At 39.1% G+C, this 27,152-nt stretch overlaps 1 protein-coding gene across 1 annotated transcript; it reads right to left on the bottom strand.

The window, feature by feature from the left end:
- Window positions 1–9,122: 9,122 nt before the first annotated feature.
- On the bottom strand, window positions 9,123–26,758 carry LOC109051694. Its single transcript, XM_042718966.1, has 4 exons — window positions 26,314–26,758; window positions 20,628–21,131; window positions 11,332–16,802; window positions 9,123–10,993 (listed from the first exon to the last, which is right to left on the bottom strand). The coding sequence occupies exons 2-4, from the start codon at window positions 20,984–20,986 to the stop codon at window positions 10,959–10,961; spliced, it is 5,865 nt and encodes a 1,954-aa protein (XP_042574900.1). The 5' UTR covers window positions 20,987–21,131; window positions 26,314–26,758; the 3' UTR covers window positions 9,123–10,958.
- Window positions 26,759–27,152: the final 394 nt, after the last annotated feature.

A 27,152-nucleotide genomic window follows, 5' to 3' on the forward strand; every position in this document is an offset into this window, starting at 1 on the left:
AAACAGAGCAGCATTTATTAAAATAGAGTTGTGCATTAGTTTTAAGTTTAGGCTATTTCAATGAAAAGTGGTTAAATTATGTTCTTAAAAACTAGTTAATTAATAATTTCACATAAAAAATAATTTGAATCATAAGTATAGTATAGCATATTAAAATGGAATTGTGCAATAATATTTAAAAAAAAAAACTAGTAAAGAATTACCATTAAAATCAAAGTGCATCACAGTTTCAAAGGGTAGGCAAAGAGTGTAGCATTTATTCAAATGGAATCGTGGAACATTTAAAAGTATTGATATATAAACTAAATTTGCAATTAATTTCTAATATGTTTATAAAAATACTTTGTCATCAAAAAAAGGGGGGGGGGATTATGTATTAAACATACTGCATCAAACTGGCAATCAAAAAAAGTGGACAAGGAACCATCTAGCCTTATAAACCTATATTCACATGGTCTCTTTGGCCTGGAGTGTAGCTGTGAATGCCGACTCACTGCCAGAGCAGATCAGACTGCAGGTGGGCACAGTGCCTCGCTGGGTGATCCGAACCTCAACGCTGAAGAACGTGACTCAGAGTCTGAACTTTTATGATCAATGTGGATTTCTGACCAGCACATGGTCACGCTGCTGCAGTGTCACTTTCATACACTCACCCTGTTCGGCCTCTTGACGAACGTTTATGAAACACCCTTGAATGTTTTCTCACCAAAAATGGCAAAGGAAAGGAGCAAGTGTGCATGTGGCATCTGTTTATGAACCTTATCATTGCACAACTTCATATGCAATAAGAACAAAAACAGGCTCCAAATGAAGCATCAAGCTCAGGTAACCAAACTAAACCCCTTATACAGACATGCATCAACAGAGATGGATGGGGTAACTAGTGACTATAACTAGAAAGACATAAAAAAAAAAAGCTCATAGGACAAAATGATAACTCCATTGCACATTAAGACAGGCAGCCATCTGCTGGACAAATCGTGCTATGACAATATTTAAACAATATCTTGAGGTAAATACTTGGGGTTTTTTTTAAAGTAAAGAAAAACACTTATATTTAAAAACAGAAAAGAAATGCAATCGGTAAGTTTTCCCTTATAAAAAGCCAGATTCTTAGTCCACATGAGCTTTATCCATGTCCACATATACAGAATGGGCACAGGCAGTGGAAAGCTGATTATTGCCCCTATGGACTGATGTAAAAACACTCAGACAGACCACAAACTGCAATCATTCATGGGCTTTACCTTTAGCACCAAAGAACTCACGTGCAATGCACATCTGATCACATGAACACACCGGACAAATGCATTTGCTACTAAACACATAATATATGTCCACAAGCAATATGGCTGTTTTCTTAATGAGCTTAAAAGATTGTAAAACAAGGGCATTTACAAGCAGAAGTATAGGGATGTCTTTGTTTGAATTTAAACAGCAACATACTTGTGTATAAGCTATAATCTTAAGGATCTTTATATAAGGAATATTTATGTAATATGGTAGCCTATAAATGGCTTTTGTTCTAATGGTTCAACTGTCTCCTCGACACATAATCAACTGCTAGAATAATTTTGTAAAAAATTTAAACACTTTTGTCTATTATTAAATTGAGTGATATTATAGAATTTACTGGTCACCATCATCTTTAAATATAACGGAATCCTGTATCTGTAATTCAACATCTAAATAGCTGAAAGAATCACTTGCCAAAGTCCAAAAACTGTCAATGCAACTTTTAGACAACAGACAGGTACCACAGTGTTTCAAGAACACTGTTCAACGCCGACTGTAAAATATGTATTTTAGGTATGAAAATGACATATTTTGAGTTTTGAGTTTTGATATTTGGGATCCCCCATACCCCCCCCCCCCCCACTTTGGTCAATTTTATCATCAATTGAAATGTATGTCCTGAAGTTCTCAAATAATGAGACCTCTCAAATACTGCGTTCTCTCATATAACATGAAAAAGTACTTAAAAAGAATTAAACAAGTAAATAAATAAATCACGTTAGGTCTGATCGATTTTAAAAAAGCAGTGATAAAACTTAATGACTAAAAGACCTTTTTAATGATTAAAAGTTCATGAAGCGGTCGAGCAAGCCACACTGTATTTGATACCATCGATATCAAATAAACTTTCAGTTGACACTCAGGTGCCAAATAATGACACAAAAGCTAGGGGTAAGCGTCTCGAGGAAAGATAGCCTTACCTTTAAATAGAGGTTCGCTCTGCTTTATACTTCATCGCATGTTTTTCTGAATCATTTGTTTGTTTCATTCATACTGAGGAACAGGTTTAAGTCCCGCGGGATCAAAGCGTTTGGTGGCATTAACGCAGATACACACGAGCTCGTGATTTCCGGCGATATGAACCAATGACAGAACGTCATTTCAATTGGTAGACGCCAAGTCTCAAGTATTTATCATATGGTGCTAGTACTACTCAGTATACGGGTTGGACTCTAATTACGTCTTTTTCAAATGTAGCCTTGTACTGTATGTTGAAGCTTGTTATTAACTGAGGCAAGCTGTCACATTATATTATGTAATTTTATAAATTACAGCAAAGCTATTTTGGCCAAAACAATTGTTTTCGATTTTTAAGTTTCCTTTTCCATTTTTGATGTTTCATGTTTTGTGTTGTACTTGTTTTGCTGTTTAAATTCGCCTGAAAAATCTGGATATCATAATTAGTGTTACAAACCGACCCTGAGAAATACTCACTGCAGTAAAAAAAAGAAAAACGACCTTTCCTTTTTTGAGAAATACAAAATAATTGTTTATTCATTCAGAATAATTCATTATTTTCTATAAAATATGAAATCTGACATGACATTTTGGCTCAGTGTTTGGATAACTATAGCTACAAACACAGTTTCACAAGAGAAAAGCAAGTCTGAGAAAGTTGGAGAGTGTGTGTCTGTGTATAATGTTGGTGATTTTAGCACTTTTCTCCAGCCAGACTCCCACACTGAGCTGCCAGTTGGACCCAAATGTTGGCAAAACTTATCAATGGATTACAACGTTGGCACAACATTTCATGAATGTATCAGGCCAGTAGAGAATTTTATGAATGAAACCTAAAATACTCCCAGCATGCTCTAGGTGATTTGGAGGATGTCCATCTCAGTATTTTTTTTTTTCTCTTTTCAGTCACATATGGGCATGAACATACTGTATTTATAGACTATATTTATATATTGCACTTTTACACACTTTAACCACAAAGTGTCAAAATACTTCTTATAATACATTGTCCTATGATTTGAAACCCAAGGAACTATACTTTTTGTGAAAAGCATTGCTTGAAAAAATATTTACTGCTATCTTTCTGTCAAAACAATAATGCCTTGGTTTAATTTTGATTTAATACTGAATTGTCCAAATATTTAATGCCCCTTGAGATCCCTCAAACCAATTTTAATATGTTTTGCAAACCCACTTGACAGAAAAATCTCTATTTTGATTGTTTGGTGTTTAATGTTATGTTAAACAGCATAAGTTCTCTTTAAACCATTGAAGAAAATATATATTGTGTGTGTGTGTGTGTGTGTGTGTGTGTGTGTGTGTGTAATATTTTTCACTCAACATTCAGTAGTTATTGGCCATTTGTAGTTATTGTCTAAGGGTTTTTAAATATATCAGCACACCATTGCTCTGCTTCTCAAAATGTGCAAATTAAAAGGTAGAAATATTATCTTTTTAATATAAAATGCCACAATTAAATGAAAATTCAACCCATGAAATTATTGAAAAATAAAAATAAAAATGTATTATACATTTGAGTAGAGCAATACTAGAAAATAAACGACATAAGCAAACTATGAACTTCAATAAAGAGGGTTAACCAACTCCAAACAAACTTATGCAGAACTTATTCAGATATATAAACACAGCAATTAAATTGTAGAAAATTTTTATTAAATTTGATTTTTTTTTATCCTTATGTCACATATTTACATTTCAAATGCCTAAAACATTTACAAACATGGAACCAAAAAATTATGTATGCAAATGCAAACCATGATATCCAGAAATGTCCAATGATACAAAATAAGCATTAAAAATGTAACCGATGACACTCTTGGCATGAAAATGCAACAGCTTGTGTTTTCAAATACAGACAGTGTTATCATTACGACTCCCGTTACAAACGAAAAATAAAAACAGTACGATTCAGTGGCTTTTTCACATTGAACTTACTCTGAATGCTACAATGGCAAAAATGCTACATAGTTCATGAAAACAGCTTGAAATCATATAACAGTTATGGCCTTTTTCAGTGAAATAGGGAACAGATCCTGTCAGTGTGCTACACATCTCACTTTCGATCCAAACGTTAGCTTATCATACTTGCAAAGAAAGAAAGAATATTTGGCTGCGTGTGATCTAGAGACTGTTTTCTTATTGATTTCTATTTCGTTTCTTCATAGAAAACCGTTGGTACGAGCTCATGATGATAACAGTACATGATTCTGAATGGAAGACGTACAAATGCTCAAATAGCCTAAAATAAGGCCACATTTAGCTTTGAACGGAATCAAGATCAAACAAAGTCACTTTTAATGTTGCAATTTCCTCGCTGTACGCACTTTGCTGTAAAAAGTTTCTAGGCAGCTGTGAATGGATCTACTAAATTTGTTATCTGATGTTTATCTGATGTAAAGTGAATGAACATTACAACTATACAAAGCGCCAGATATCAACCGTGGGACTTTTTCGCTTTACTGCAGCATTTATTACAAACTCAAAAAGCAAAGTCCTGTAATTCATGTCCAGTGTTCACAATGAGAGCCCCTAAACTTCGCGAAGCCATAACGGGACATGCTGCAGGTCTCTCACTTAAATTTGCCCATCATTTTTTCCTTGATTTTTTTCTTTTCTTTAAGCACTAGAAAATTATAGAATTTTCTTATCATTCTATACAGCAACATAATACTGCCAACTTGTTCCAAGAGCGAAGAAATTAATTGTTATGGTTAAATACAAAATATCTTTTAAAATATTTAAAATATACTTTTATTTTATACATTATGCAGACTGGTTAACAATTTCAATGATAACAAAAATAAGTATTCAGTGAAATGCCTCACATGAATGGCACTATGACAGGGAAAAAGCAAGCGAACACACACATGCACGCGCGCACACGCTCATTCACACGCTTGCACGCAATTTGAAATGCTTTTCTGTGAGCGACGTTTGGATAGATGACTCTTTAACACAAGTACATCCTGCTTCCCAGATTTTCTACAGCCAATGAGCTTCTGTGTTGGACAATATTGCTCAAGCTTTCATGCATTATGATGTCAGAAAGTATATCTCTCCATTCCATAGCATAAGGTATCTTAGAAGTTTCATTTTTCCTAAAATTGTTCCATACATATCACACATTACCATAGAGTAGGCCTATCTTTCACCTAAGCTAATCCAAATCATTACATATCTAGAGCTGTCCTCTACTCTGCAACCATCTAGCCTATGTTTAACCATTAAAATCATCTGTACACATTTAGCTTCTTCATCGAAACGCTCTTGAGCATTTATTGCTTCCCGAAGTTACCTGGGGTTTAGATTCAGGGTACAGACACACAACATTACAGTAGTAGCTAACGCGTGTCTTTGTGTTCGCATTTGGAACCTGTTTTTTTAACGTCTATATCGCTTGAAAATAGTTCCCTAATTCAAAGTCGCACCTGTGTGAAACCTGGGTCACACAACATCATTTAAGGTATTTGATATATCAGACAAACATTCAAAACGATGCACATTTCGACACTTGAGATATCAAACATTTTGGTGGTGTTTCAAAGTAACTCTTTAGGCTTATCGTTACTGGTGTGTTTCAAAAAGGCCACTCGATAGCTAAAAATTCTCTTTGAATCCAATCACGATAAAAATATGTTTACAAGGTGCTTTTTAAGTTGATACATCAAATACTAAAACGCGCATCCAACCCAGGTCTCCGTTTGACCTGCATTACACCACTGGTTTGCATCGATACTGTACAAAGCTCTCCACACTCAGGGACGTACGTTACAGTGTGCTGAAAAGTTCAGGTAAATAGGGCACTATGGGTTCGAACCAAGAGCGATACGGTTTCTTTGATCGATTCGTCTGAAAATGAAAACAGTTCAGAGCCATTGAGCGTCTTCTACCACCTTGTGTGGAACTCCCGATTTGGAGCAGAACAGCTCAGGTGACACACAAACATGAAAAAAAAGAATAAATAGAACAGTTCCCGTAAAACTGCCATACTGGTTTTGGTAAAGTCAAAAAAACAATATAAAAAGCGTTTACAAAACATTCATGTCTGCTCAAACAGAACCACGTTAGACAGAGGGGTGAACGCACCCCTTGAAAGCACTCCACAAGCGGACCACAAGTTCCAACAAATGACAAGAGAGTTCCATGATGTCAACGGAGGAAAGGCTGGCGGACCGAGACTCACTGGGGAGGATGGGGTAGAGGCTGCCCCTGTGGACCGGTTTCTTGATGGACTGATGGATTTGAGAGGTTTTAGGGGGAGACTGATGGGTCGTGCATGGTGCTGCTTGAACATGGAAAAAGTTATTATACCGTGTTCCAACCAGGTAAGATGTGATAGACAAGAAACAAAAGGATCATCTCTCTCTATATATTGCATGGAGAAAATGAAGCCTATAAAGTGAATATAAATGTCAATTTATATTAAAAGGCAGTACAACAAACTCTACCCTTTATTAATATCATATATAATTGTATATAATATTTTTTACATATTTTCATTGGGTAACTGAGAAAAATCAGCTTCATTTTCTTAATGCAAAATATCTTTTTTTTTTTTATTTTGGGGTGAAATATGAAGAATTATAAACTTGAAATAACACTGTAAACACACCTGGTCAGGACATGGTATTATGGTGTAGTTAGCTTAAAGTGCAGAATTAAAGCAGTGTGTTTCAACAAGAATGCTAGGACACAAATATACACTCTTAAAAATAAAGGAAAGGGGGGTTTTGTAGCGATGCCGTAAAAGAAACATTTTTGGTTCTCCAAAGAACCTTTCTGTAACCAGTTCTTAGAGGGGTCGTGAACTGAGAAACCAAAATGCCCTTAATCATTTGACATTTAAGAGGTCATCGTACTATAAAAACGTTCTTGTTAGTCTAAAAACATCTTATATTGAAGCCAGTCTGTCAAAACGACAGTCTGTGGAATGTACAACTCTATGATGTAATAATGTGGCTAAACACCACCTCCAAAGAAGAAGATAAACACCTGCTTCTACATTGCTGCCTGTTTAGTCCTGCCCACAGACTTGCGAATGTAGTGTTTACGAGAAAGGTGAACGCGCAGATCTATGCAGAAACAAAATAAAGACGACTCCAAAAATAACAAGACGCTGTGCAGTGCCAAGTTGTGGAAAAAGTGTCCATTTCATTGCCTTCCCTCTGATCCCAACATTGGGAAAGAGTGGATAAACTTTATTTTTAAAGAAGTTCCAGGCAATGGCAGTCTGTTCATTTCGTTTTATCGTGGATTTGTTAACAAACGAGGCACAATTTGATGCGGGATTTTCAGAAAGATAGAAACTGAAAGACGATGCTGTGCCGACTATATTTGATCTGACAGTAATGTCACAACACAAGTGTGATTAACTTTTTTTGTTACATTGTCACTATTGCTTTGTTAGTTAAGCACATCGTTTGATATGAGTATTTATGCATTTTTAATCTAAATCACTGCAGTGTCCATTTGTGTAGGACATAGGCTGTCAATCATACACAACTGTTAGCCAATCATTGCAGTGGGCGTTTCTGCAAGTCTACAATCTGCCATGCCTATTCAAAGAAGCGTTCCGATGAGGGGGGTTAAAAACAGGACAGAAAATAGCCTGTTACTATAAATTATGTTTTTTGATGAAATCTTGATAACATTATAAATTGACCTCAGTAAACAGTACAAAATAAAAAAAACAAAGGCAGTTCATGACCCCTTTAAAAGAACCATTATTTCTTAGTGTGAAGAACATTTTAAAAATCTAAAGAATTTTTTTTATATAAAGGTACATAAAGGATCATGGATGGTAAAGGTTCTTTGTGGAACCACTGTTATCAGTAAAGAACCTTTATTTTTAAAAGTGTATGCTAGTGTGGGATGATATCAGTGAGTTGGGAGATACTTGTGATTTGTCGTTCATAAACGATTCGTTCAATTTGAACAAATCTTTCGTATGACTCGAAATATCGAGTCGTCTCATCGAGGGATTGGTTCATTTCAGGTTTACCTGCATCTCCAACATCCTATAGGTTCTTTACAGGAAACAGAATTGATTAGTTCGCCCATCGAGTCCTTGGAATCTAGTTCGAGTCGTTCGTTCATCCAGTGACAGCCCCATAGGTTATAATGCAGTCTGTACCAGATACAAAAATTATTAGTTCATCTCTGGAGTCTTCAGGTCTGAGTCGTTCCTTCTTTTGTCACGTGATGTGACAGCCGTATTTGATACAGAAATTAATTAATCAGTTACGCAATGCATTTCTGGTCTCAAACTGTAGCTTTTTATTTCTTACAATTTATACATTTGTGAATTTCTTTCATGTTGTCATATCACTGAATGTGGTGTGGTGAAGGGGTTGCTTCAAACTTTATCAGAATTATGGGGAAAATCACACTGATAAAGCAAATAAGATACCTAGATATAATAACAACATACAGTTAATAATATACTAATGTAATGTGTTTATTGTAAGATACTGAGCTAGAAAGCTGTCACGTTCAAGAAAGTACGACTCAAACCGAAGATTGAGAGTTGAACTAATCAATTCTATTTCCGGTATAGACTGCATTATAGCCAGGGGTGCACATAAGTTTTTCGGCCTGGTTCTCATATGAGAACCTGGAGATATGGTTTGGTCCTCACACGCCGGCACATGGTGTGACCCATTAAATATGACTATAAAAAATAAATTAATAATAGTGATAATATTATTATTATTATTATTTTATAAAATAATAAACTAAATAATAAAGTGAGATAATACTCTTTTATTTTAAAATAAATAGGCAGTATTAAATAGAAATACAATTATTTTATAGTAAACTTAAAATTAAAATGCTAATATTTTTATTATTATTATTATTTTAATTTGAACCTTAATTATTATTTTTAATTTGAATTATTTTAATTTTTCATTTTCAAACTTAAAATCAGCAAGCTTTTATTTTGGCAGGTTGCCGGCAAGTAAGCTTCCGGGTTTAGCGCTGCTGATTGTAGAGCGTCAATGAATGAAATGTCAAAGTTTTGCATTAGCAAGTAGCCTAGATTTACATTTAGTAATTTAGCTAAAGATCATAAAGATTTATGCTTTCAGTTTGAATAAAGATCTTATACAGTACAGTTTGTCGATCTAAAATGGTAATTGTGCATTAACAGCTGTCAACCATATCGATATGCAAACGCGCGCTCTGAACTAATTTACACAGCCCATTTCTTATTTTGGTTGCACATGCAGACCTGCGGACCACTTATGTGCACCCCTGATAATAGCCTATAGGGCAGTCATGAGATGAAAGAATCCACTCGAACCCGAGGACTAGAGAGGTGAACTAATCAGTTCTGTTTTAAGTTCTGCATAACTTCAGCTTATAGATATGATGTGACAAAAGAATGAACGACTACGATTGGGATGTGAGGTAGCCTGAAGCAGTGAATTAATCTGTTTGTCATAATTTGGCCTTGATTGCATTAAAGTTGTTTTTCTTGTTCGAAATATGATCAATGTCGCATAAGTAGATGTGTTGGTGAATTTGGTGAATGTAAGATTTTAAATATATTCTGTTGAAATGACCAAAATGAATGAAATGACTCAAAAAAATTTGTTCATTTTGATGAATGAGATTCAATTGTCAGAGTCAGTAAAATTATCCGAACTTCCCATCACTAGGAGACACTATTAACTCAAATATAGAGTGGTTAAGGTGTAAATCAGTTGTGGCCATACTACTTAAGAAGTGTAGCACAAGACCTTAAATATAGAGACAAGACGTTCTTAATACCAGTGAGATGAAATTGTAAGAGTGACGAAAACATTGGTGCGCAGAGATAACACTGTCTAGATGAAGGATGCACACAAGGTTAGTGTAATGAAGGGTTAGTGAGAAGACTGAGGTCTTGATTAAGGTAAGGAACATGCAAAGATGTGAGGAAGGAAATGGTTTGAGGAAAGACAAAGTTGGATGATAGGTTGCTTGCGAAGGGTAGGACAGTATATAAGAGATTGTAGCTGGTTTTAAACTTCATCGATTGTTCTGTATTACTTTTTAAACAGTCAATTTTTTTTTTTTTTACAAAAGACAGTAAAGTTGTTGTTTTTTAGTTTCTTGGTCACACAACAACATTTTAAATGTTTTGCTGAGTAACGTACCAGATAAAGTCTAATAAACCAACCTTTAAAGGAAATTGCAGGGCAAAGAACTATGACGCGGCAAGAAATTAAGGAAAACGGGGCATGATGAGAACTGTAACATATGAAGGGGGTGGGGCATTGTTGGGAACCTCCTTCTGGCAGTGGAACAGCAACACTTTGAAAGCCAGCAGAGCTGGAACTGAGTGGGCGTGGAGTGGAGTTGATACACAATGCTCTTGTCGGAGTAGAAGGCCATTTCAGATGTCTCAGTGTGGTGAGGTGTTTAAATGTGTTCTGAATGCACGTGAGTGTCTGCATAAATGAGAATGACTTTGAGTGTTTGTGTATGAGTTTGTGTGTGTTTATGCACAGATGTGTGTTTTAGAGAGATGCATCGCTCAAAGTGTTTGTGTCTAATGTTTTGTATATATTTGTGTATATATGTGTCAATGTTTGAGGATGTTTTGATAGCATGTGAGAATGAAGGCATTTAGCAGACAGCCAGGTCACAGTGCTGGAGGCTGGCCCTTAGTTGGATAACCTCTGACCTCTAGGGTTCAGCTACGACCTCTCCACCTGGCTGGGCTCCTGTGACTCTGAAAATGTCAAAAGAGGAGAAATACATAATGTAAACAGCTGAAAATGTAACAATAGCATCACTGTGTAAAGTAGTGTATGCATGTAATGTAAATAAACTACAAATAATTCACCACAAATTAAAATAAGATCACAACACTATGCTGGATTCAAATGACAGCAAATTGTTCTTTGTGAAAAAATTATAGTAATAATCAATTATCGATGACTGATAGGCTTAAATTTTGAGTCAAATGTGGGACCTTATCAAAAACCATACTGTACAAATGTCACCATCAAATTCTGCTATCAAATGTTACCCACAGTAAAAACAAAAGCTACTGTAACAGTTTCTAACCTTTTAGGGTTGCCTGGTCGTCTATTGTTTCTTTAGGTTCACAGGTGACTGCAGGTTGGGCACTGCCCTCTTTCTCCTCTACCTTTGTGATGTTTGAAGAATCCTGTGGGCCAGGAAGGGGGCATTCTTCCTCCCATCCATATTCTCCCCACCTTCCCACCCCGTGCAGTCCATCCCAAGAGTCTGAGCTACGGAGGCTAAGGCGTCTCATCCGTGAGACACTGTGCACCTCCCTCATGCGGGCAAGTCTCTCCTCTGAGCCATGCCCGGGCGGGGCTGTAAAAAGAGCCTCTATTCTTTGGGAAAGTCCACGGCTCCGTCTATCTACACTTGAAACCTGACCTTCACCTGGACCTTGACTCTGACCCTTATCAATGCCTTGGCTAGCAACATCTTGTGTTTTATCTTTTTCCACTTTATCAGTGCTAGAGACTGGACTGCTGTTGTCTTCACCAAGACCCTGCTCAGGCTTAAGTGTTTTCTGCTTTGTGTCTGAATCTGCCTCTTGGGTATTTCCATCTAATTCCCAGTCTGAATCATCTGTGCCTTGCCCATCAATCCCACACCCACGCCAACCCCCCAGACCCAGTTTTTCACCACCTCCTTCCTGTCTATCGTTGTCTAAACCCCATGTCTCTCCACCAATACCCCATCTCTCAGCATCAAGGGACCGCCTCTCTCTGGACCAGAATCCACCTTGACCCAAACTTTCCCCTTCCCACCCACCCCTCTCCCAATCCAACCCTAAAGATAATCTACGATTAGGATAAGGAAGTACAGAAAGGGGAAGGTGATCTGGTGGAAATTCAGGACGTAGCTCTGAATCTAAACCTGAATGAGTCCATATTGCAGCCTTGTTTGCCCTCAAGATCACATTTGGTTCTTTCTTTTCCTCAGATGTTATATCACTATTTTGCTCTGTTCCTTCAGTAACAGGGTCTTTCTGCTCGCATTTCTCTTGCTCTGTTTCCATCTTTTCCCTAGAAGTTTCCTCTTCTTTCACTTTCTCTGTCACTTCAGGTTGTTGGCTTTCAGGTGTCTCTGTTTGCTCTGTTTTTGTCTCTTTTACTTCAGAAGGTTTCTGCTCAGCATTTGCAGTATCATCTTTCATTTCAGTGGCTAAAATGTTGCTCACTTCATTCTCAACTGACTCACTGCCAGGAATGTCTTTATCCCCTTTAACCTTGTTTGACTCATCAAGGTTCTCTTCTGAACCCTCTCCTGTGATCAGAGTAGCAATATGCTTTTCAGCTAATGAAAGCTGCATCTGCCAGTCAGCAGGAACCTCTGGGTTAGCCTCTAAACCTGCTTTGTCACCAACAGGATTTCCGGTTGCAAGGCTACAGAGCACACCCCTGTTACCAAGGAACCTGTTAGTGTGGCTTGTTACCCTCCTAAAGCCTGAACTCCTTTCCTCCCTGAATAATGACATTGGCTCCTGTCGCCCTTCTAATGCTGAAGAACAACATGGCTGCTCAGAATCTATGGGAGGCCTACCAGGTATGGGCACATGATGTGGCGTTTCGATGCTCATGGCACTTCCTGGTTTGGATTTGATAGAAGCTCGGCTAACGGCCCCAGATTCACGGGCCATTTGGAGAGTTTGACAGATGTGCTCATAGTCTGGGGGGCTGGTTAGAGTGGAGGCATCTTGCATGGGCTGTCTGTCTGCCCATGGCGCCTCAGCTGAAATGGAAGAGGTGGAGGAGGTTTGTGCAGTCAAATCATCATCTCTTTGGGTCTCTTTGGGAGCTGGGATATCCAGCTTCACTGATCTGCAGGCTTTGCGTTGGGTTATCTGGGACATGACTGTTTTGTAATCTCTGAAACCTGGTTCTGGTGGGGGAGGAGCAGGACAAATCTCCTCTCTCAGCTGTTTGCTGAAGCTCACACTCTTCCCAGTTGATGGTCGGGAAAAGGCACTCTTCACCTCCCGGTATTCTGGGTCACTTCCAGCCACTAAGCTTGGCCGAAGAGTTGCAGGAATTCCAAGTGGATCTGAAGATAACCTGGATTTGATGCGGTCAGGGATTTGCATGGAGGAGCGGTTGGGAAGGTTATTGCTGGCAGTGCTGAGCTCCAGGATATCTTTGTAGGCCTCATTAAGATCCTCAATGCACTGGTCCACGCTGGGGCGTTTACCTGCTTGGTCTTGCGCCTCCTTATTGATGGTCTCAAGATCCTCAATAGCATCCCACGGCAGTCGGCTTACTGGCTTCAGCAAGAACTGGCCAAATCCCTCAGGGTTTGGCCCTGTGGCTGACTTTGCCTCCTCAGTCGGATCTGATGGTGGGGACTGAGCCGGGGGCTGTGTTGGTGGGGGAGGAGGAGGTTGAGATGGAGGTTGGTTCGGAGGTGGGGGTGGAGGGTGTGGTGGGGGATGTAATGGAGGTCTGTGAGAACCTGTGCTCTTTGTGAAGGTACCTGTCCGTGAAAAAGCACTGTTGCTGGATAGTTTTAGGCTTTTCTGGCCCTTCATGGGATACCCGTAAGGGGTGCTGGGGTCAGGAGCTCCTGAAGCCGGTGGGACTGCTGGAGTTGGTGGAACTGATGGAACCGATGGAGCCGGTGGAGCTGACAAAGCCCCAATGACCCCTGGAGCAGCCCCTGGAGCAGCCCCTGGAGCCACCGATGTAGTCTCAGCAGGAGCGGTTACCTCTGGGGCAGCAGGAGCATCTTGTGCTTCTGTATTGGTGAGGCCTGGATTTGCATTGCTCTTTGTGGGCTCAGGGCTCGTCTGGGTCTCCTGATCACGGTACTGGTCCCCTGGCCAAGCCCCAGAATACCGTCGGAGCTCATCATGTGGATTTGGCTTAATGATCCTAGAGCGTGAGTTCCTTCTCCGATGCGCTCTCCTTGTGGCGATGCTACTGGACCCACTGCCAAGTGTGAGTGCTTGTAGCTCTAAGTCAGTGGAGGTGGTAGATGTGCTTTTGAGGCTTTGATTTGGCAGGGAGCCGAGGGTGTTGCTGTTTTCACTGGATGAACTTGGTGGAGGAGGAGGAGGAATTAGAGGAGAGTCTGATTCTTTCTCTTCGTTGTTGTTTTGATCTCGAGATTTTGCACTGGACTGTGAAAGTGGCACAGACACAAGGCAGAAGATAGTCTCACTGAGTTTCTTTTTCACACTCTTTTTCTCGGGTTCCTGGACTGGTTCTGTTTTTAAAGTTGAAACACTCTCTGAAGAACCTTTATCCATGGATTTGTCAGCCTTTCCAGACTTGTCGGAGATCTTCTCAGATTTTATCTGGTCTGTACTGCTATCTCCTTTTACCTGCTTGTCACCCTTAATCAACTTGTCTGTAAATTTTTCAGATTTACTTTGTCTTTCTAACATTTTATCTGCTTTAAGCTGTTTTTCTAAAATTCTATCAATCTTCAAGTGCTTCTCTATGAGTCGTTCAGCTTTACTTTGCTTGTCTGAAATTCTATCTGCTTTTATGGGCTTTTCGGGGAATTTCTCTGGCTTGACTTCAGGCTTAATTTGTTTGTCAGTATACCTGTCAGCCTTGATTTGATCTGGGATTCTGTCTACTTGTACCTGGTCAGTTAATCTTTCCACCTTTATTTGTTTGTCTGTAAACCTGTCTGGCTTTACTTGTTCGGTAGGCTTGTCTAATTTTATTAGGTCGGTAACTCGATCTGGTTTCACTTGCTCTGTTACTTTGACTTGGTCTGCTTTTGTCTGTTCAGCACCTCTCTCAACTTTGACCGGCTCTGTTACTCTTTCAGCCTTGACTTGGTCAGTGATTCTGTCTGCTCTAGTCTGTTGGTCTGTACTTCTGTCAGTTTTAATTATTGGTTGCAGGGGTCTAAGCTGAAAGGCTGGTGGGTACTTGGCACAGCTCTGGTCAGGTGCTACAGTTTCACTAGCTTTATTCATCCCCTTGTGCCAGCGGTTAGTATTCTCCTGTTCAGTGAGAGCCGGTTTGTTAGTGTCCGTGCTAAGACTCGGTCCCTGTGAAGGGAGAAAGGCACTATCATGTGTGGATTGTCCTAAAGTTGCAGCGCAGGGAAGCTCTTTGTTGACGTGTCGGATCTTATCCGCGTCTGTGAGCGAGTTTCCACAGGGCCCCCCTGAGACATGCCTGATACGTGGGTCTTCAAATGGGACATACTGCACAAGTCCTGGACGGCTAGGTACGACAGGCCCTGGATGCACAGGCCTTCTTGGAACCACTGCCATGCTCCTGTCTTCACGCCGTTCGGACCATGACAATCCTGAAGTCCTGGAAAACCACTGGCCCATCTCTGCACTCACAGGCTCACGTTTCCATCGGACAAGAGCAGAATCTGCTCGGTAGTTCTGTCCACTCCTGGGTGGCAGGAATCTCCTGTAGGAGGGGGGTGGGATGTAACCAGGGGGCTCCATACCAGTCAGTTCATGGTAAAATAGATCTGTCCTATATGATTCTGGTCTCAGGAGCTCTGCACTTTGGGAATAACAAATGGACCGGTCTCGGAGCAGTTCTGAGCTCTGAGAGTAACAAAGGGATCGGTCCCGTAAGAGGTCGGCACTATGCGAGTGGCTGAAAAACCGATCACGCAGTAGTTCTGCACTCTGTGAATGACTGACAAATCTGTCTCTTAGTGGTTCAGCACTTTGAGAGTGGCTCAGCATGCGATCTCGAATTGGTTCTGCACTCTGTGAAAAGCAAATGGACCGATCTCTTAGAGGCTCTGCACTCTGAGAATAGCAACCAGATCGGTCTCTGTGTGGTTCAAAACTCTGAGAGAAGCACACTGGGCGGTCTCTGGGTTTGGACACGGGTTCAGAGGACAACGTTTCCCAGCTCCCCCTGTTTTGCTGGTGAGTCTCATAAGACGGGGGCTTGACGGGGCGGCTGAACCGTGGCTTTGGTACAACTGCAGAAGGAGCATGACTTTGTGTCTGACCACTCCACCTTTCCCCTGCTGGCCATTCACTGTGGTATCGACCATATGGAGCAGAGCTGCTGCTTCTTTGTGTAGGGGGGTGATTTGGGGCACCGGTTTGAGGCAGTTCTCCATAGTGGGGATCTTCTGGGGAAAGGACTCGAGGGAGCGACTGGGACTTGGCTCGCACTGTAGTGGACACACTGCCATCTGCTGGTCGCAGACGGTGTTGCTGCTCCTGAGACCAATGTTCAGCCTCGCCATCTGACAGCTGCCGGCCCAAGCCCACTGCAGGGTGCCACTCCTCTGTTCCCAGGCTCTGGCATTTTCTCTCTCCAGTCACATGTAACGTCTCTGGGCCTGAGTCTATAGGTTCCCGTATCCATGGGCCTTCCTCCCAGCGTGCCAGAGGCCTCTCAGCCCTCAGCTCCTCAACAGCTAGTACTGGACCTCGCCACAATCCTCCAGACACTCTGAGTTCCCTGGGATCAGCATAGTCCAATAGAGCACTGAAGTCCTGTCCCCTCCTTCTCCAGAATGCAATATCTCGCTCATCTGCATGTTCAGAGAACGTCAGGCTGGGAGCATCATAGAACCTAGCAACAGAAACAAATATACGTCATTTATGAAGGTAGAATTTTTAAAAAAAATTGCGATCTGAAATCAACTTTAAATGTTGCAAACAGATCAGGTCACAGAAAATAATAAAATTATATTAATATAGTCAAGGAAAAAAGTATGACCCTAACACCATATGGGTTCATGCTATGTGTAATATGATATGGTTTGTGAGAGTTCAATCCTTATAATTACTAACATGTTCACATAATTATATTTCTAGCTGAACCTACACATTCACAAAGATCTTTTGTGATATGTAGCAGGGCATTTAAGTAAAAACATTTAAAATGTTACATTCAATATCTCAACAAAAAAAAAAAGAAAAAAAACATTACTACATAGCATAGGTCAACCTATAACTGTGGCATTAAAGAAAAACATTTTAAAAACTTTTAAATTTAAAAAAATAAGGAAAATAATTACAGAATAACCAGGCAAGATAAGAAATAAATGTAGTCTATTTGGAGTAATGACAAATAAAACACTTTTGTTAATAAATAGGTTTGTGTTGTGCATAACATTCATTTACTGACACTTTACGCACACACAAAATGCACCTCAGGGCAAGCTATAGATGTGATTACATTCACAAGGCTGATTCCTTTCAGGTTAAAGTACATCAATGTTGACAGAGAGTCTAGATTTTTGTTATAAAAACACAGTGGAATGGATTAGGCATGAAACATGGATGAAGTCTATTTTAATGTGTTTGTATTAGGACGGTCTAAGACTTAGATTAACAGTTCAAGGTGTGCTAGAGAAAAAGTTGTGTTTAACATTTGATTTTTCCATTAAAACTAATCTCGCGCACATTCAAAAGCAGCACATATGGCATGACACCTACACTGATTCCATCACTCAAAACAAGGTGTAGTTAATGTGATGAACTACACTGGTGTGAACTTGAAGGGAACTGATTGAACATTAACTAAACATCACTGCAGGCACATGGTTAAAATGCAAAATGGCTCAGAAAAGTGAAGTTACAGTAGTTATGAGAAAGCTCTAGCATCGTTGCAAGCAAATACCATTTGGTTTGATATTTTGTTACCTAATGCAATGATATTTATACATTTTTAAATATGGCGAAAGTGCCCAGACACTTTTTGGGGCCACTGTTTTTGTTACAACAGATTATAAAATATGGGTCATCGTTGCATCCAAAATAACGAAGAAACACATAAATTCAAAATTAATCTGCTGATAACTTGCAAATTTCAAACAAAATAGATTTAATTTATTAGTGTCAATTGAATTTGTTAAATATCTGAAGTAAGTGACGTGACGTGACATACATACAGCCAAGTATGGTGACCCATACTCAGAATTCGTGCTTGTGCTCTGTCGTGGTTTTGCCGGTGTTCTGTCGATTTGTCCTACGCTGTCAGATTTTCCTACCTCCCATTAAAACAGTGGGTAGTACAATTCGACAACGAAAAATGCTGCCGATAAAATTATGGTTTATTAACATCTACACATACAATAACCCTAAACCTACCCTTACAGTAATGCAAATACAGTAATTATGTGTTATATTCGCGGTTGAAGCAATAAGGGATACATTTACAGTAAACCAGCAATAAATAATTTTTTCTACGTATTAGATTGTGTTTTATAAAAGTCTATACCTACCCCAACCCTAAACCTACCCTTACAGTGGTGCAGATACATTAAATATAGTTGTTTATCATGAGAAAAAGGACGCGATATTGCTGTGCGCATGCGCAGTTAACCCTGGTAGGAAAATCTGACGGGTAGGATAAAATGTCAGGACACCGGCACGAGACTCGACCCACAACCTTAGGGTTAGGAGTCAAACTCTCTAACCATTAGGCCACAACTTCCCCAAGTAAATGCTTTGCACTCTGAAAATGGAATGGTAAAGGTCTTAGAGCTCACTGACAGATTTTTCTGCAATGGAACTGCATTGCATCAGAGCTCACTGACAGATTTTTCTGCGGTTAAAATTTCTCAGTGGTAGTTAAAACAACACCCATTTTACTTTGTCAAAAACACCTATTTTCAAAGCAAGCCATATTTTTGCATGCACCTTTCAAATGCAATGAGCTCTGCTCAACGCGGCTCTCTTCCAAGCCACTCTCTGAGAGATGGTAAACTTTAGCCGCATCCATCATGAAACTTGCTAACTAGCCTGTTATTATGAAAGGCGATTTGCAAAGATACATAAAAGGACCTTATACCCACTTCTTCTGTAAGTGAGGATGGATCACGAATGATTCACGCGAACATAGACACATTTAGGTAGATTGGGAATGCATTCCCTTCAGAAACAAATGTAATCCACTGCGTCTTCAGTGGCTCAGATGTCGGGAGTAAATAACAACTGCTATGTTCATTATTACATCCAACAACAAAACACCTCATTCTTGTCTACTCCTGCTCCAGTGTTGAAACAATGGCGGATTGATGACAGCTCACTCAGGGCGGGTCTAAGGTAAGATGGCAGTGTCAATCAACTATCATGGGAGTGGCCTTCGTCTGTGTGACATCACACAGACAAGAAGCTGAGAACGGCTTGATTTGAGAAAGGGGTAAAGATTTTAGTAGATTAAAAAAAAAGAAGAAAAAAAAACACTGGGTGGATTTTTATCATTATAGGGTGGTTGTGTACACACACTGCCAACACACATTTATGTTCAAACAACTTGTAAAAGTGCACGTTGCATCCGATGCCCCCCTTAAATGTTTAGATGTGTGTCTTTTAGGCTACATATATCTTGACCATGTTAGCCAAGATCGGTGTTCACTGGTGATGATTGCCATTACTTTTTGAAATGGTTTGTGGCAGGGATATTTAATGCAGATTATTTAATGCAGTTGTTGATCATACTTTTCTTTGCGTTTCTGTGTGCTTCACCAAGCGTGTAATGCTTTAATACACTTATTTGGAAAGTGTCTTTACCTGCAAGTCGTTCATAAACACGTGTAGATCTTAAAGACCTTCACAGCTCCCAAATGACAAGGCATTTTCAGATTTTCTTTTTATTGGTAAATATCCACTTAAATCAAAGTTTTAACATGTTACTGTTTACAGTCACTGCTACAAACAATTAATTGTGTGAGTGAACTTTTCAAATGATTCCAAAGTGAATCACGAACCGATGCACATTGAGGTTTTGCTAACTTGTTTGCTGATTCAAAAGCGTGATTCTCTCACAAAACGTACATCGATTACATCGAACAGAAAACACCGGAAATAGACAAGTTTATTTAATAAACTGTTTTAGCTGATAAGCGAGCTGCTCTGACACCTGCAGCACCAGTCGATTTGTTTACTTGAGCTAGCATGTAATAGATTTAAATAATTTTTTATTTATCTTTCCTGCCATTTCTTTTGATTTAACTTTTGTTGACATATTTATGTGTTATGGTTATGTTTGCTGACCATCAAAAACGTAGGTATAGTGAGGATTTGAACTGTCTACTTGCACACTAAATGAAGCTAGCTACACACTAGTATGATGCAGGCCTAGGCTAACTTTACGGTTTACAAATCCATTTTGACAGTAAAAATAATTTTTTTAATTATTGGTTTAGAATCTCATAAGAAATTGATGTGATACAAACATTTTAAAGGCAACAAATTAGATTATTTAATTGTGGATTTTAAATGATATTTTATTTTTTTATTTTTACAATGGTCAAAATCCACTTTAACCAACTAGAATTAAATTAAATCCAAAAGGCCATTCACATCAAGAACGATAACTATAAAGATCATATTTTTAACACCAATGGACGACAATGCTCTTTGTGGACTCTTGACAGTGCACACTTACCCACTGTCTGTAGCTAGAGAGTCACCCAGAGGTTGCAGGTCACCAAGGAAAGCAACAGGAACCTCCAATCTCCGTTGAAGTCTTTCATGGCCCTCATTAATGTTGTTGTTGTTCTCTGGGTAAGCCTTCATCGGCGCCGGCCTGTACACCCCCGTGCCTGCTTCTGCTCCCCCCTCTGTTGTCCCAAATCCATTCAGAGTTCCACCACCACCACCACCTCCAGCAGGCCGGTTCTCTATGTTATCACGGCGACATTCGTTGTTTCGATTGTCATAAGGCGCAGCGGAAGAGGAGGAGGCAGGGCCGCTCCTGGGCAGTTTGTATCCATGAGAGATCAGCAGGTCCTCCACACTGTACATGATGTGTGTGTGTGTGTGTGTGGAAGGAGTTGGAAAGGGAGCCCAAAGGCGTGTGTAAGTGTGTGTATGTGTATGTGTGTATGTGTGGCCTATGGGCAGTGCTGGTGCAGCAGGCGGGGACACAGCTGCTCAGCAGAGGCCATCACTGGAGAATAAGAGAGACAGAGAGGGAGAGAGAACATTAAACTCTAAAACAATAACCATCTGCTCTGCAGAGACCTAACCATCTTCTTGGTTGAGCACATGAAACTTTAAAGCTACATACAGCATCTATTCTTTAGATCTGATGCAGCCACACCCTGTCAGGTTATTATATAACCAATGCACAAAATCTTCAAGCGCAAACTCAGAAGTGCAGCTTAAAGTCAATGTGATACTCTGCACCCATTTCACAGCCATTATCTGGGCCTGCATGCTATTTTTCAGCTTTTTTATGATTCTCAACATATATATATCTCAGTATTAGAGGAACCAGATTCACTGTTGCCAAGCAGATTTAAAATGTCCAATATAAGTAAAATACAGTAACAAAATGATCAAGGCATGTTTTTCATGCTGTTTCTCACTGAAAGAACAGGAATTATTATCTTTGATAATTTTGATTGACTGTATATACACTTACATAAGAAAACAACCTAATTTTAAAATATGACAATATTTTAAAATATGACAAATGGTACAAAGACACTTGAGTGATAATGCAAATCAATCTTGAATTTTTAATCAAAATTTTGAACTGATTAATTGAAACAGACAGACAGTAATGGTCAGTCAGTAATCAAAGTGAACTGACTCACTGAACTGAATGATTCAAAAACATTAATCTATCTAAAATTGAATCTAACTCAAACACCATTTTTGCTACTGAAATTGTAAAAAATTAGGCACCCCTAACAGCACCAAATGCAATTATGAAAAACTATTTTCAAAAAGGTATTCTGAAAAAATAACATGAAAGATTTAGTGAACCAAGACAAGTGTCAATACCAAGACACAAGTAGCATGCATTTAAAATAATTAAACTGTGGGTGTGTGTGTGTGTGTGTGTGTGTGTGTGTGTGTGTGTGTGTGTGTGGTGTGTGTGTGTGTGTGTGTGTGTGTGTATATAATACGTATATACATACACACACACCACACACACACACACAACACACACACACATATATATATATATATATATATATATATATATATATATATATATATATATAAACTTTTAAATAAGATTTACGTGCTTACGTTGCAATGGATAATTGTTTAATGTTTATCTATACTGAAAATATGTAGTGTTTACTTCTAAACAAATTTCACTCATAAATTGCAAGTACATTTTTCAAATAAGTATAAACAGCAAATAACACATTGAATTAAACATGAAATTCTGTGGTAGAAAGACATTTTGAAAGATTTTTTTTCCATGCATGCTCCAAAAATCTTTGTTTTATTTACAACTTCGAAAAATCACTCACATACATATTTAATAGTAAAGATTATAGGTCACATTTACACAAGAGACATACCTACTTACAAATCAGCAAATACTGATTGTTGAATTTATGTTTAAATAAGTGTTCAATAAATAATCATCTAGAAGCATTCTTTCTGCCTTGCCAATAGAGCAAAACTGTGTGTTTCCATGGTGATTTAAAAGAAATGAACCACACCTCAGTGCTGAATGTATCCTAGCAGTAACCTTTGATCCCAGCAGTGACCTTAACTTGACCTTGAACTAGGTTAAAAGAAAAAGAGAGACAATGACCTTGACTCGTGCTCTGCAGCAGCTCTGTGTGCATGTGCGTGTGTGTGTGTATGTGTTTGCCAAAACACTATCTTGTTTTCTTGAGTAATGCTCAGAACGATTTGATGAGTGGCATTCGGTCAGGTTGAATTCACAGTGAGCCATGCAATACCGCCAGCTACGCTTGAGGCTTTGGCTAGATCCTTCTCTAACTAGTCAGGAGCCTGCTTACCATCTCTGCACTTTTTGTTGTCAACACACACACACCTGACCTCCGGATGACCTCTATGTGAAACATGCACAAGCGTTCCTGTGCAATTAGACGCATGCCATAACCAGTAACCAGTGTATACTTTACACTACTGTCTAATGAATCCAAAAACCACACGCATAAAATATGCATACTTTGTCAGTGTGTTTTGTTTTGTTTCCATTAGCAGTCTGAAAACCTCTCTGTGGGTCGGTTATCGCATTGCAGAACCCTTAAAACCACCCATGCTTTAACAACCAATGTAAATTTATGAAATATGGGGTTGAAATTACAGTGAGGTTGAGGATATTGCATTTCCCCATGCAAGCTCTAACTCTAATTGGTGTGGTATAGGAGTGACATCATCACTGTGAGCAGCCAATCGAGTTCATCTGAGTCTGAATCAGCTGTAACCTACAGCAGAATCCTGAATAAAACTAAACAAAGAGTGAAAAACCCAACAATGCTGTTTGATACACAGCTCTCGCTCTTTAACTGCCTGTGACACAGTTAAACTAGCCTCCTCCCTCCAATACTGCATTCTCAACAATACCAGTGCAAATGCAGGTACCATCACAGGCTGATCGTATCACACCAGCAATAGTGCTCCCTATTTAGTTGTAGGGATCAGGGAAGAGAGACGGCAATAGTCAAAGTGTGATTTGACCATGACAGCTGCTGTCAACGATAGCACATCGGTGTTGCTGGGTAGAAAAAGGGGTGTTGCTGCCTCATGTTGATTGAATATGAGAGTGTCACAGCATCACCACTGGAATGGAGGTTCATAATTACAACAATTGACTGTATCCCAGAGGGGGACTTCACAAAACACTGATCTGACATCATTTATCTAATCTTGTCATTTTCAAATCTTCTGTGTCTTACTAATAAATATGCTCACTATATGTGTGTGTGTGTGTGTGTGTGTGTGTATGTGTGTGTGTGTGTGTGTGTGTGTGTATGTGCATTGCATCATAAATGCAAACACGTTTGCATGTACATATGTTCTTTTTTGTCTTACAATTTATCCTTCATTTAACACTGATCATTAAAAAACTTTGAAAGCTGAAAGGTAATATGACAAAATATTACCAGAAATGCGTATTCAGCGAAAATGCTAATGAATTACTGTTATGTATTTTCTTTTGTAGATCTGCATTACATTATAAATGCACAAAACATTACCATGTAAAAAAAAAAAAAAATTGTCATATAATTTAACTTCCATTTAACATTGGTCATTAAAAAAACTTTAAAAGATTATATAACAAAGTATCACTAAAACTGCATATCCAGCAGAATTTTAATGACTTTTTCATGAATTATCACTATGTTTTTTTTTCTCTGTAGATCTGCATTACGTCACAAATACTATAAAAAAAACTATTCAAAACATAAATATGGACTTCACATGCCTATCATCATGGCAACAGCAGCCTAGATATGTGTCAGATAACACACACAAACTTCACCATATGCACACACTTCAGTAAAGACAAATCACAATGAAATGTTTTAATATCTCAAGTGTTTCTCCTAGATTAAAAAGAGAGCAAATTTAGATCTATGCTTAAAGGGACAGGTCACCTCAAAATTAAAAATCCTGCCACCATGCTGTTTTTAACCTGAATGACTTTCTTTCTTACATAAAACGCAAAGCAAAGCAGTTAAGCAGAATGACAATCTCAGTCACCATTCACTTTCATTGTAAGCAAAGAAATGCAATGTAAGTGAATGGTGACTAAAACTATCATTATATCTAACATCTGCTTTGTGTACCACAACAGGAAGAATGTCATGGGAGTTTGAATGAGAGCAAATGATTACAGAATACTCATTTTAAAGAGAACTGTGCTTTAAATAACCCTGATTTGTCTCCTAAGTAAAAATATCTAATTTCACATGTCTCCTTTAGACTTTCTCAAAGTGCAACGTTCTCAAATATTTCTCATCAAATTCTTCTAGGACTTAATTTTTTGAGCTATGCTATTATTTCTAATTCTAAATTCATATCTTGAGCAATGCTCTCCATCTAATTTCAGGAAAAACATCTGCTGCAAAGTGAAAAAAAAAAAAACATAAACCAAAGGACTTTTTAATGAAAGTTCAGGAGGTGCATGTTCATCTAACTCACTTTCTACCGACATCCACCTCCACTTCTGTTTCTACTCACTTCTATTAAAGCATTCTTTAATTAAGAAGTCCAGAATATCTATTTAGAGCTTGAGTTGGGTCTTGAGTCCTCCATCATGGTCAACGAGCCAAATGTGTTTACCTTAATCTCACTCAAGGATAAAAACCTGAACATGCGAAAATTTCAAAGCTGTAAAAAGAGCAATAAAACGATCCTGTGGTCGAATACACTGTCTCTAAGGAGCAGGCCAGCTCGATGCTGTAGTGTAAGGCACACAGGTATAGCTTCCTTCAGCACACGAGCAGGTGATAAAATCACTCCTCTGTCACTTTTTACAGAATACAGCATTTAATAGGAACCAAATAGAGACGGTTAAATTATTATCATGTGTGTACCAGAATTAATTAAGAACTTGAAGCCTACAGAGAGAGAGAGAGAGAGAGAGAGAGAGAGAGAGAGAGAGAGAGGTGGGGTGGAATGGGCAAAGCAGAGTAACACCCAAACGCACCAAGCATTCCCTACCCTATGGGAGAGGATGTTAATATTAGAGCAAGAAGCCCAACTCAAATGTAATTTCCACCTCTCACTTATTTCATTTCGCTGAACATCTCCACTGCGCCACAAACACACGCAGCTCCTGATGAGCATCAACGCGGTGCACAAGCGCGTAATATGACCTACAGCATCAGCATCAGCACCACCAGCAGCAGCAGCATCAGCAGCACAAACGTGCTATGCTGGCAAAGCCATACTGCAGTGTGCCACAGTATACATCAAACAGGCCGCTCAGGAACGATTCTAAAACTCAAAAACGCAGGCATACGCGGCGCCGCAGGTACAGGAATCACGTTGCACAAACCGACTGGGGAAAATATGCTGTCATAATCCCGTTTCAATTTTTAAATATCATCCCATAGCAACATAAACACATAAATGGCCTAGACTCGCACCGGCAACCGCAAGGTGCGGGACGCGTTTTTTTTTTTTTTTTTTTTTCAGCTCTCCGCACCATTAGCAAGATGTGTCTTTTGCTGGAGTGTGTGTTTATCTTTTGCATAAGGTGGAAAACACGCGCGCCCGCGCCCGCGTTACACTGCTTGTTAATAAAAAAAATACATGCATGCACGGGCCGGTGGCATATGTGTATATTCGGTCGTTAAAAGGCGCGACGCGCTCGGATGTCATTTCAAATGCATATATCTTACCTGGAGCTCGTTTGGCGCGGCCGTCGCAGTTCGCCTGCGCCCAGCGTCAGAGGCTGCAGGACGCTTCAGCTGAGCATGCCTATATCAGCGGGCTCTCCTCCTCTCTACGCGGAAGGAGAAAAAAACGGCGTTGGCGAAAATGGTTTCTTCCGAAGTGTGCGCGAAGTTTATTTTTCTTCACCCTCGTTGACGTCAGACGCGTGTGAAATTGCTGCTTGATTTGACATTTAGTGGAGCTCGGTACGCCAGCGCTAATGCGGAGCCTTCCATGGTGGTGGCGGAGTGTGTTCTGATGTCAGGAGCTCTACAGCGAGCGGGGTTCAGTTCATGCTAGGTGTGCACACACTCTGGGAAATGAAGGTTCCAGCCCTTAAGGAGAACCTTCAAGTTCCACCAAGAACTTTTGGGCTCGAACTCGTCAGAAAAACATCTACTGGTGCTTTAATGATCTGGCGATCCTTTAATATTACGCGAAGAACTTAATTAAACTTAATTCATGTTTCTTGAGTGTTAGAATACCATCATTGTTAAAGAACCCAGAAGCAACGCTGTCATATGAAGAACCTGTAATCTATCAACCTTTAGCCTTTAGAGTCATGTCAAGAACGTTTAGCGTTTTCAAGATTCTATAGATCTATTTCTATAGATTTTTATAAGAGAATAAAATAATATAAAAAAAAACAGATTATATATATTATATATATATATATATATATATATATATATATATATAATACACATAAATGATAATACATATCCAAAATATATATAAATATATATATATATATATATATATATATATTAAATATATATATATAATAAATATAAGAATATATATA

Source organism: Cyprinus carpio, chromosome B2, assembly GCF_018340385.1.
Source record: "Cyprinus carpio isolate SPL01 chromosome B2, ASM1834038v1, whole genome shotgun sequence".
Classification (NCBI taxonomy): Eukaryota; Metazoa; Chordata; class Actinopteri; order Cypriniformes; family Cyprinidae; genus Cyprinus; species Cyprinus carpio.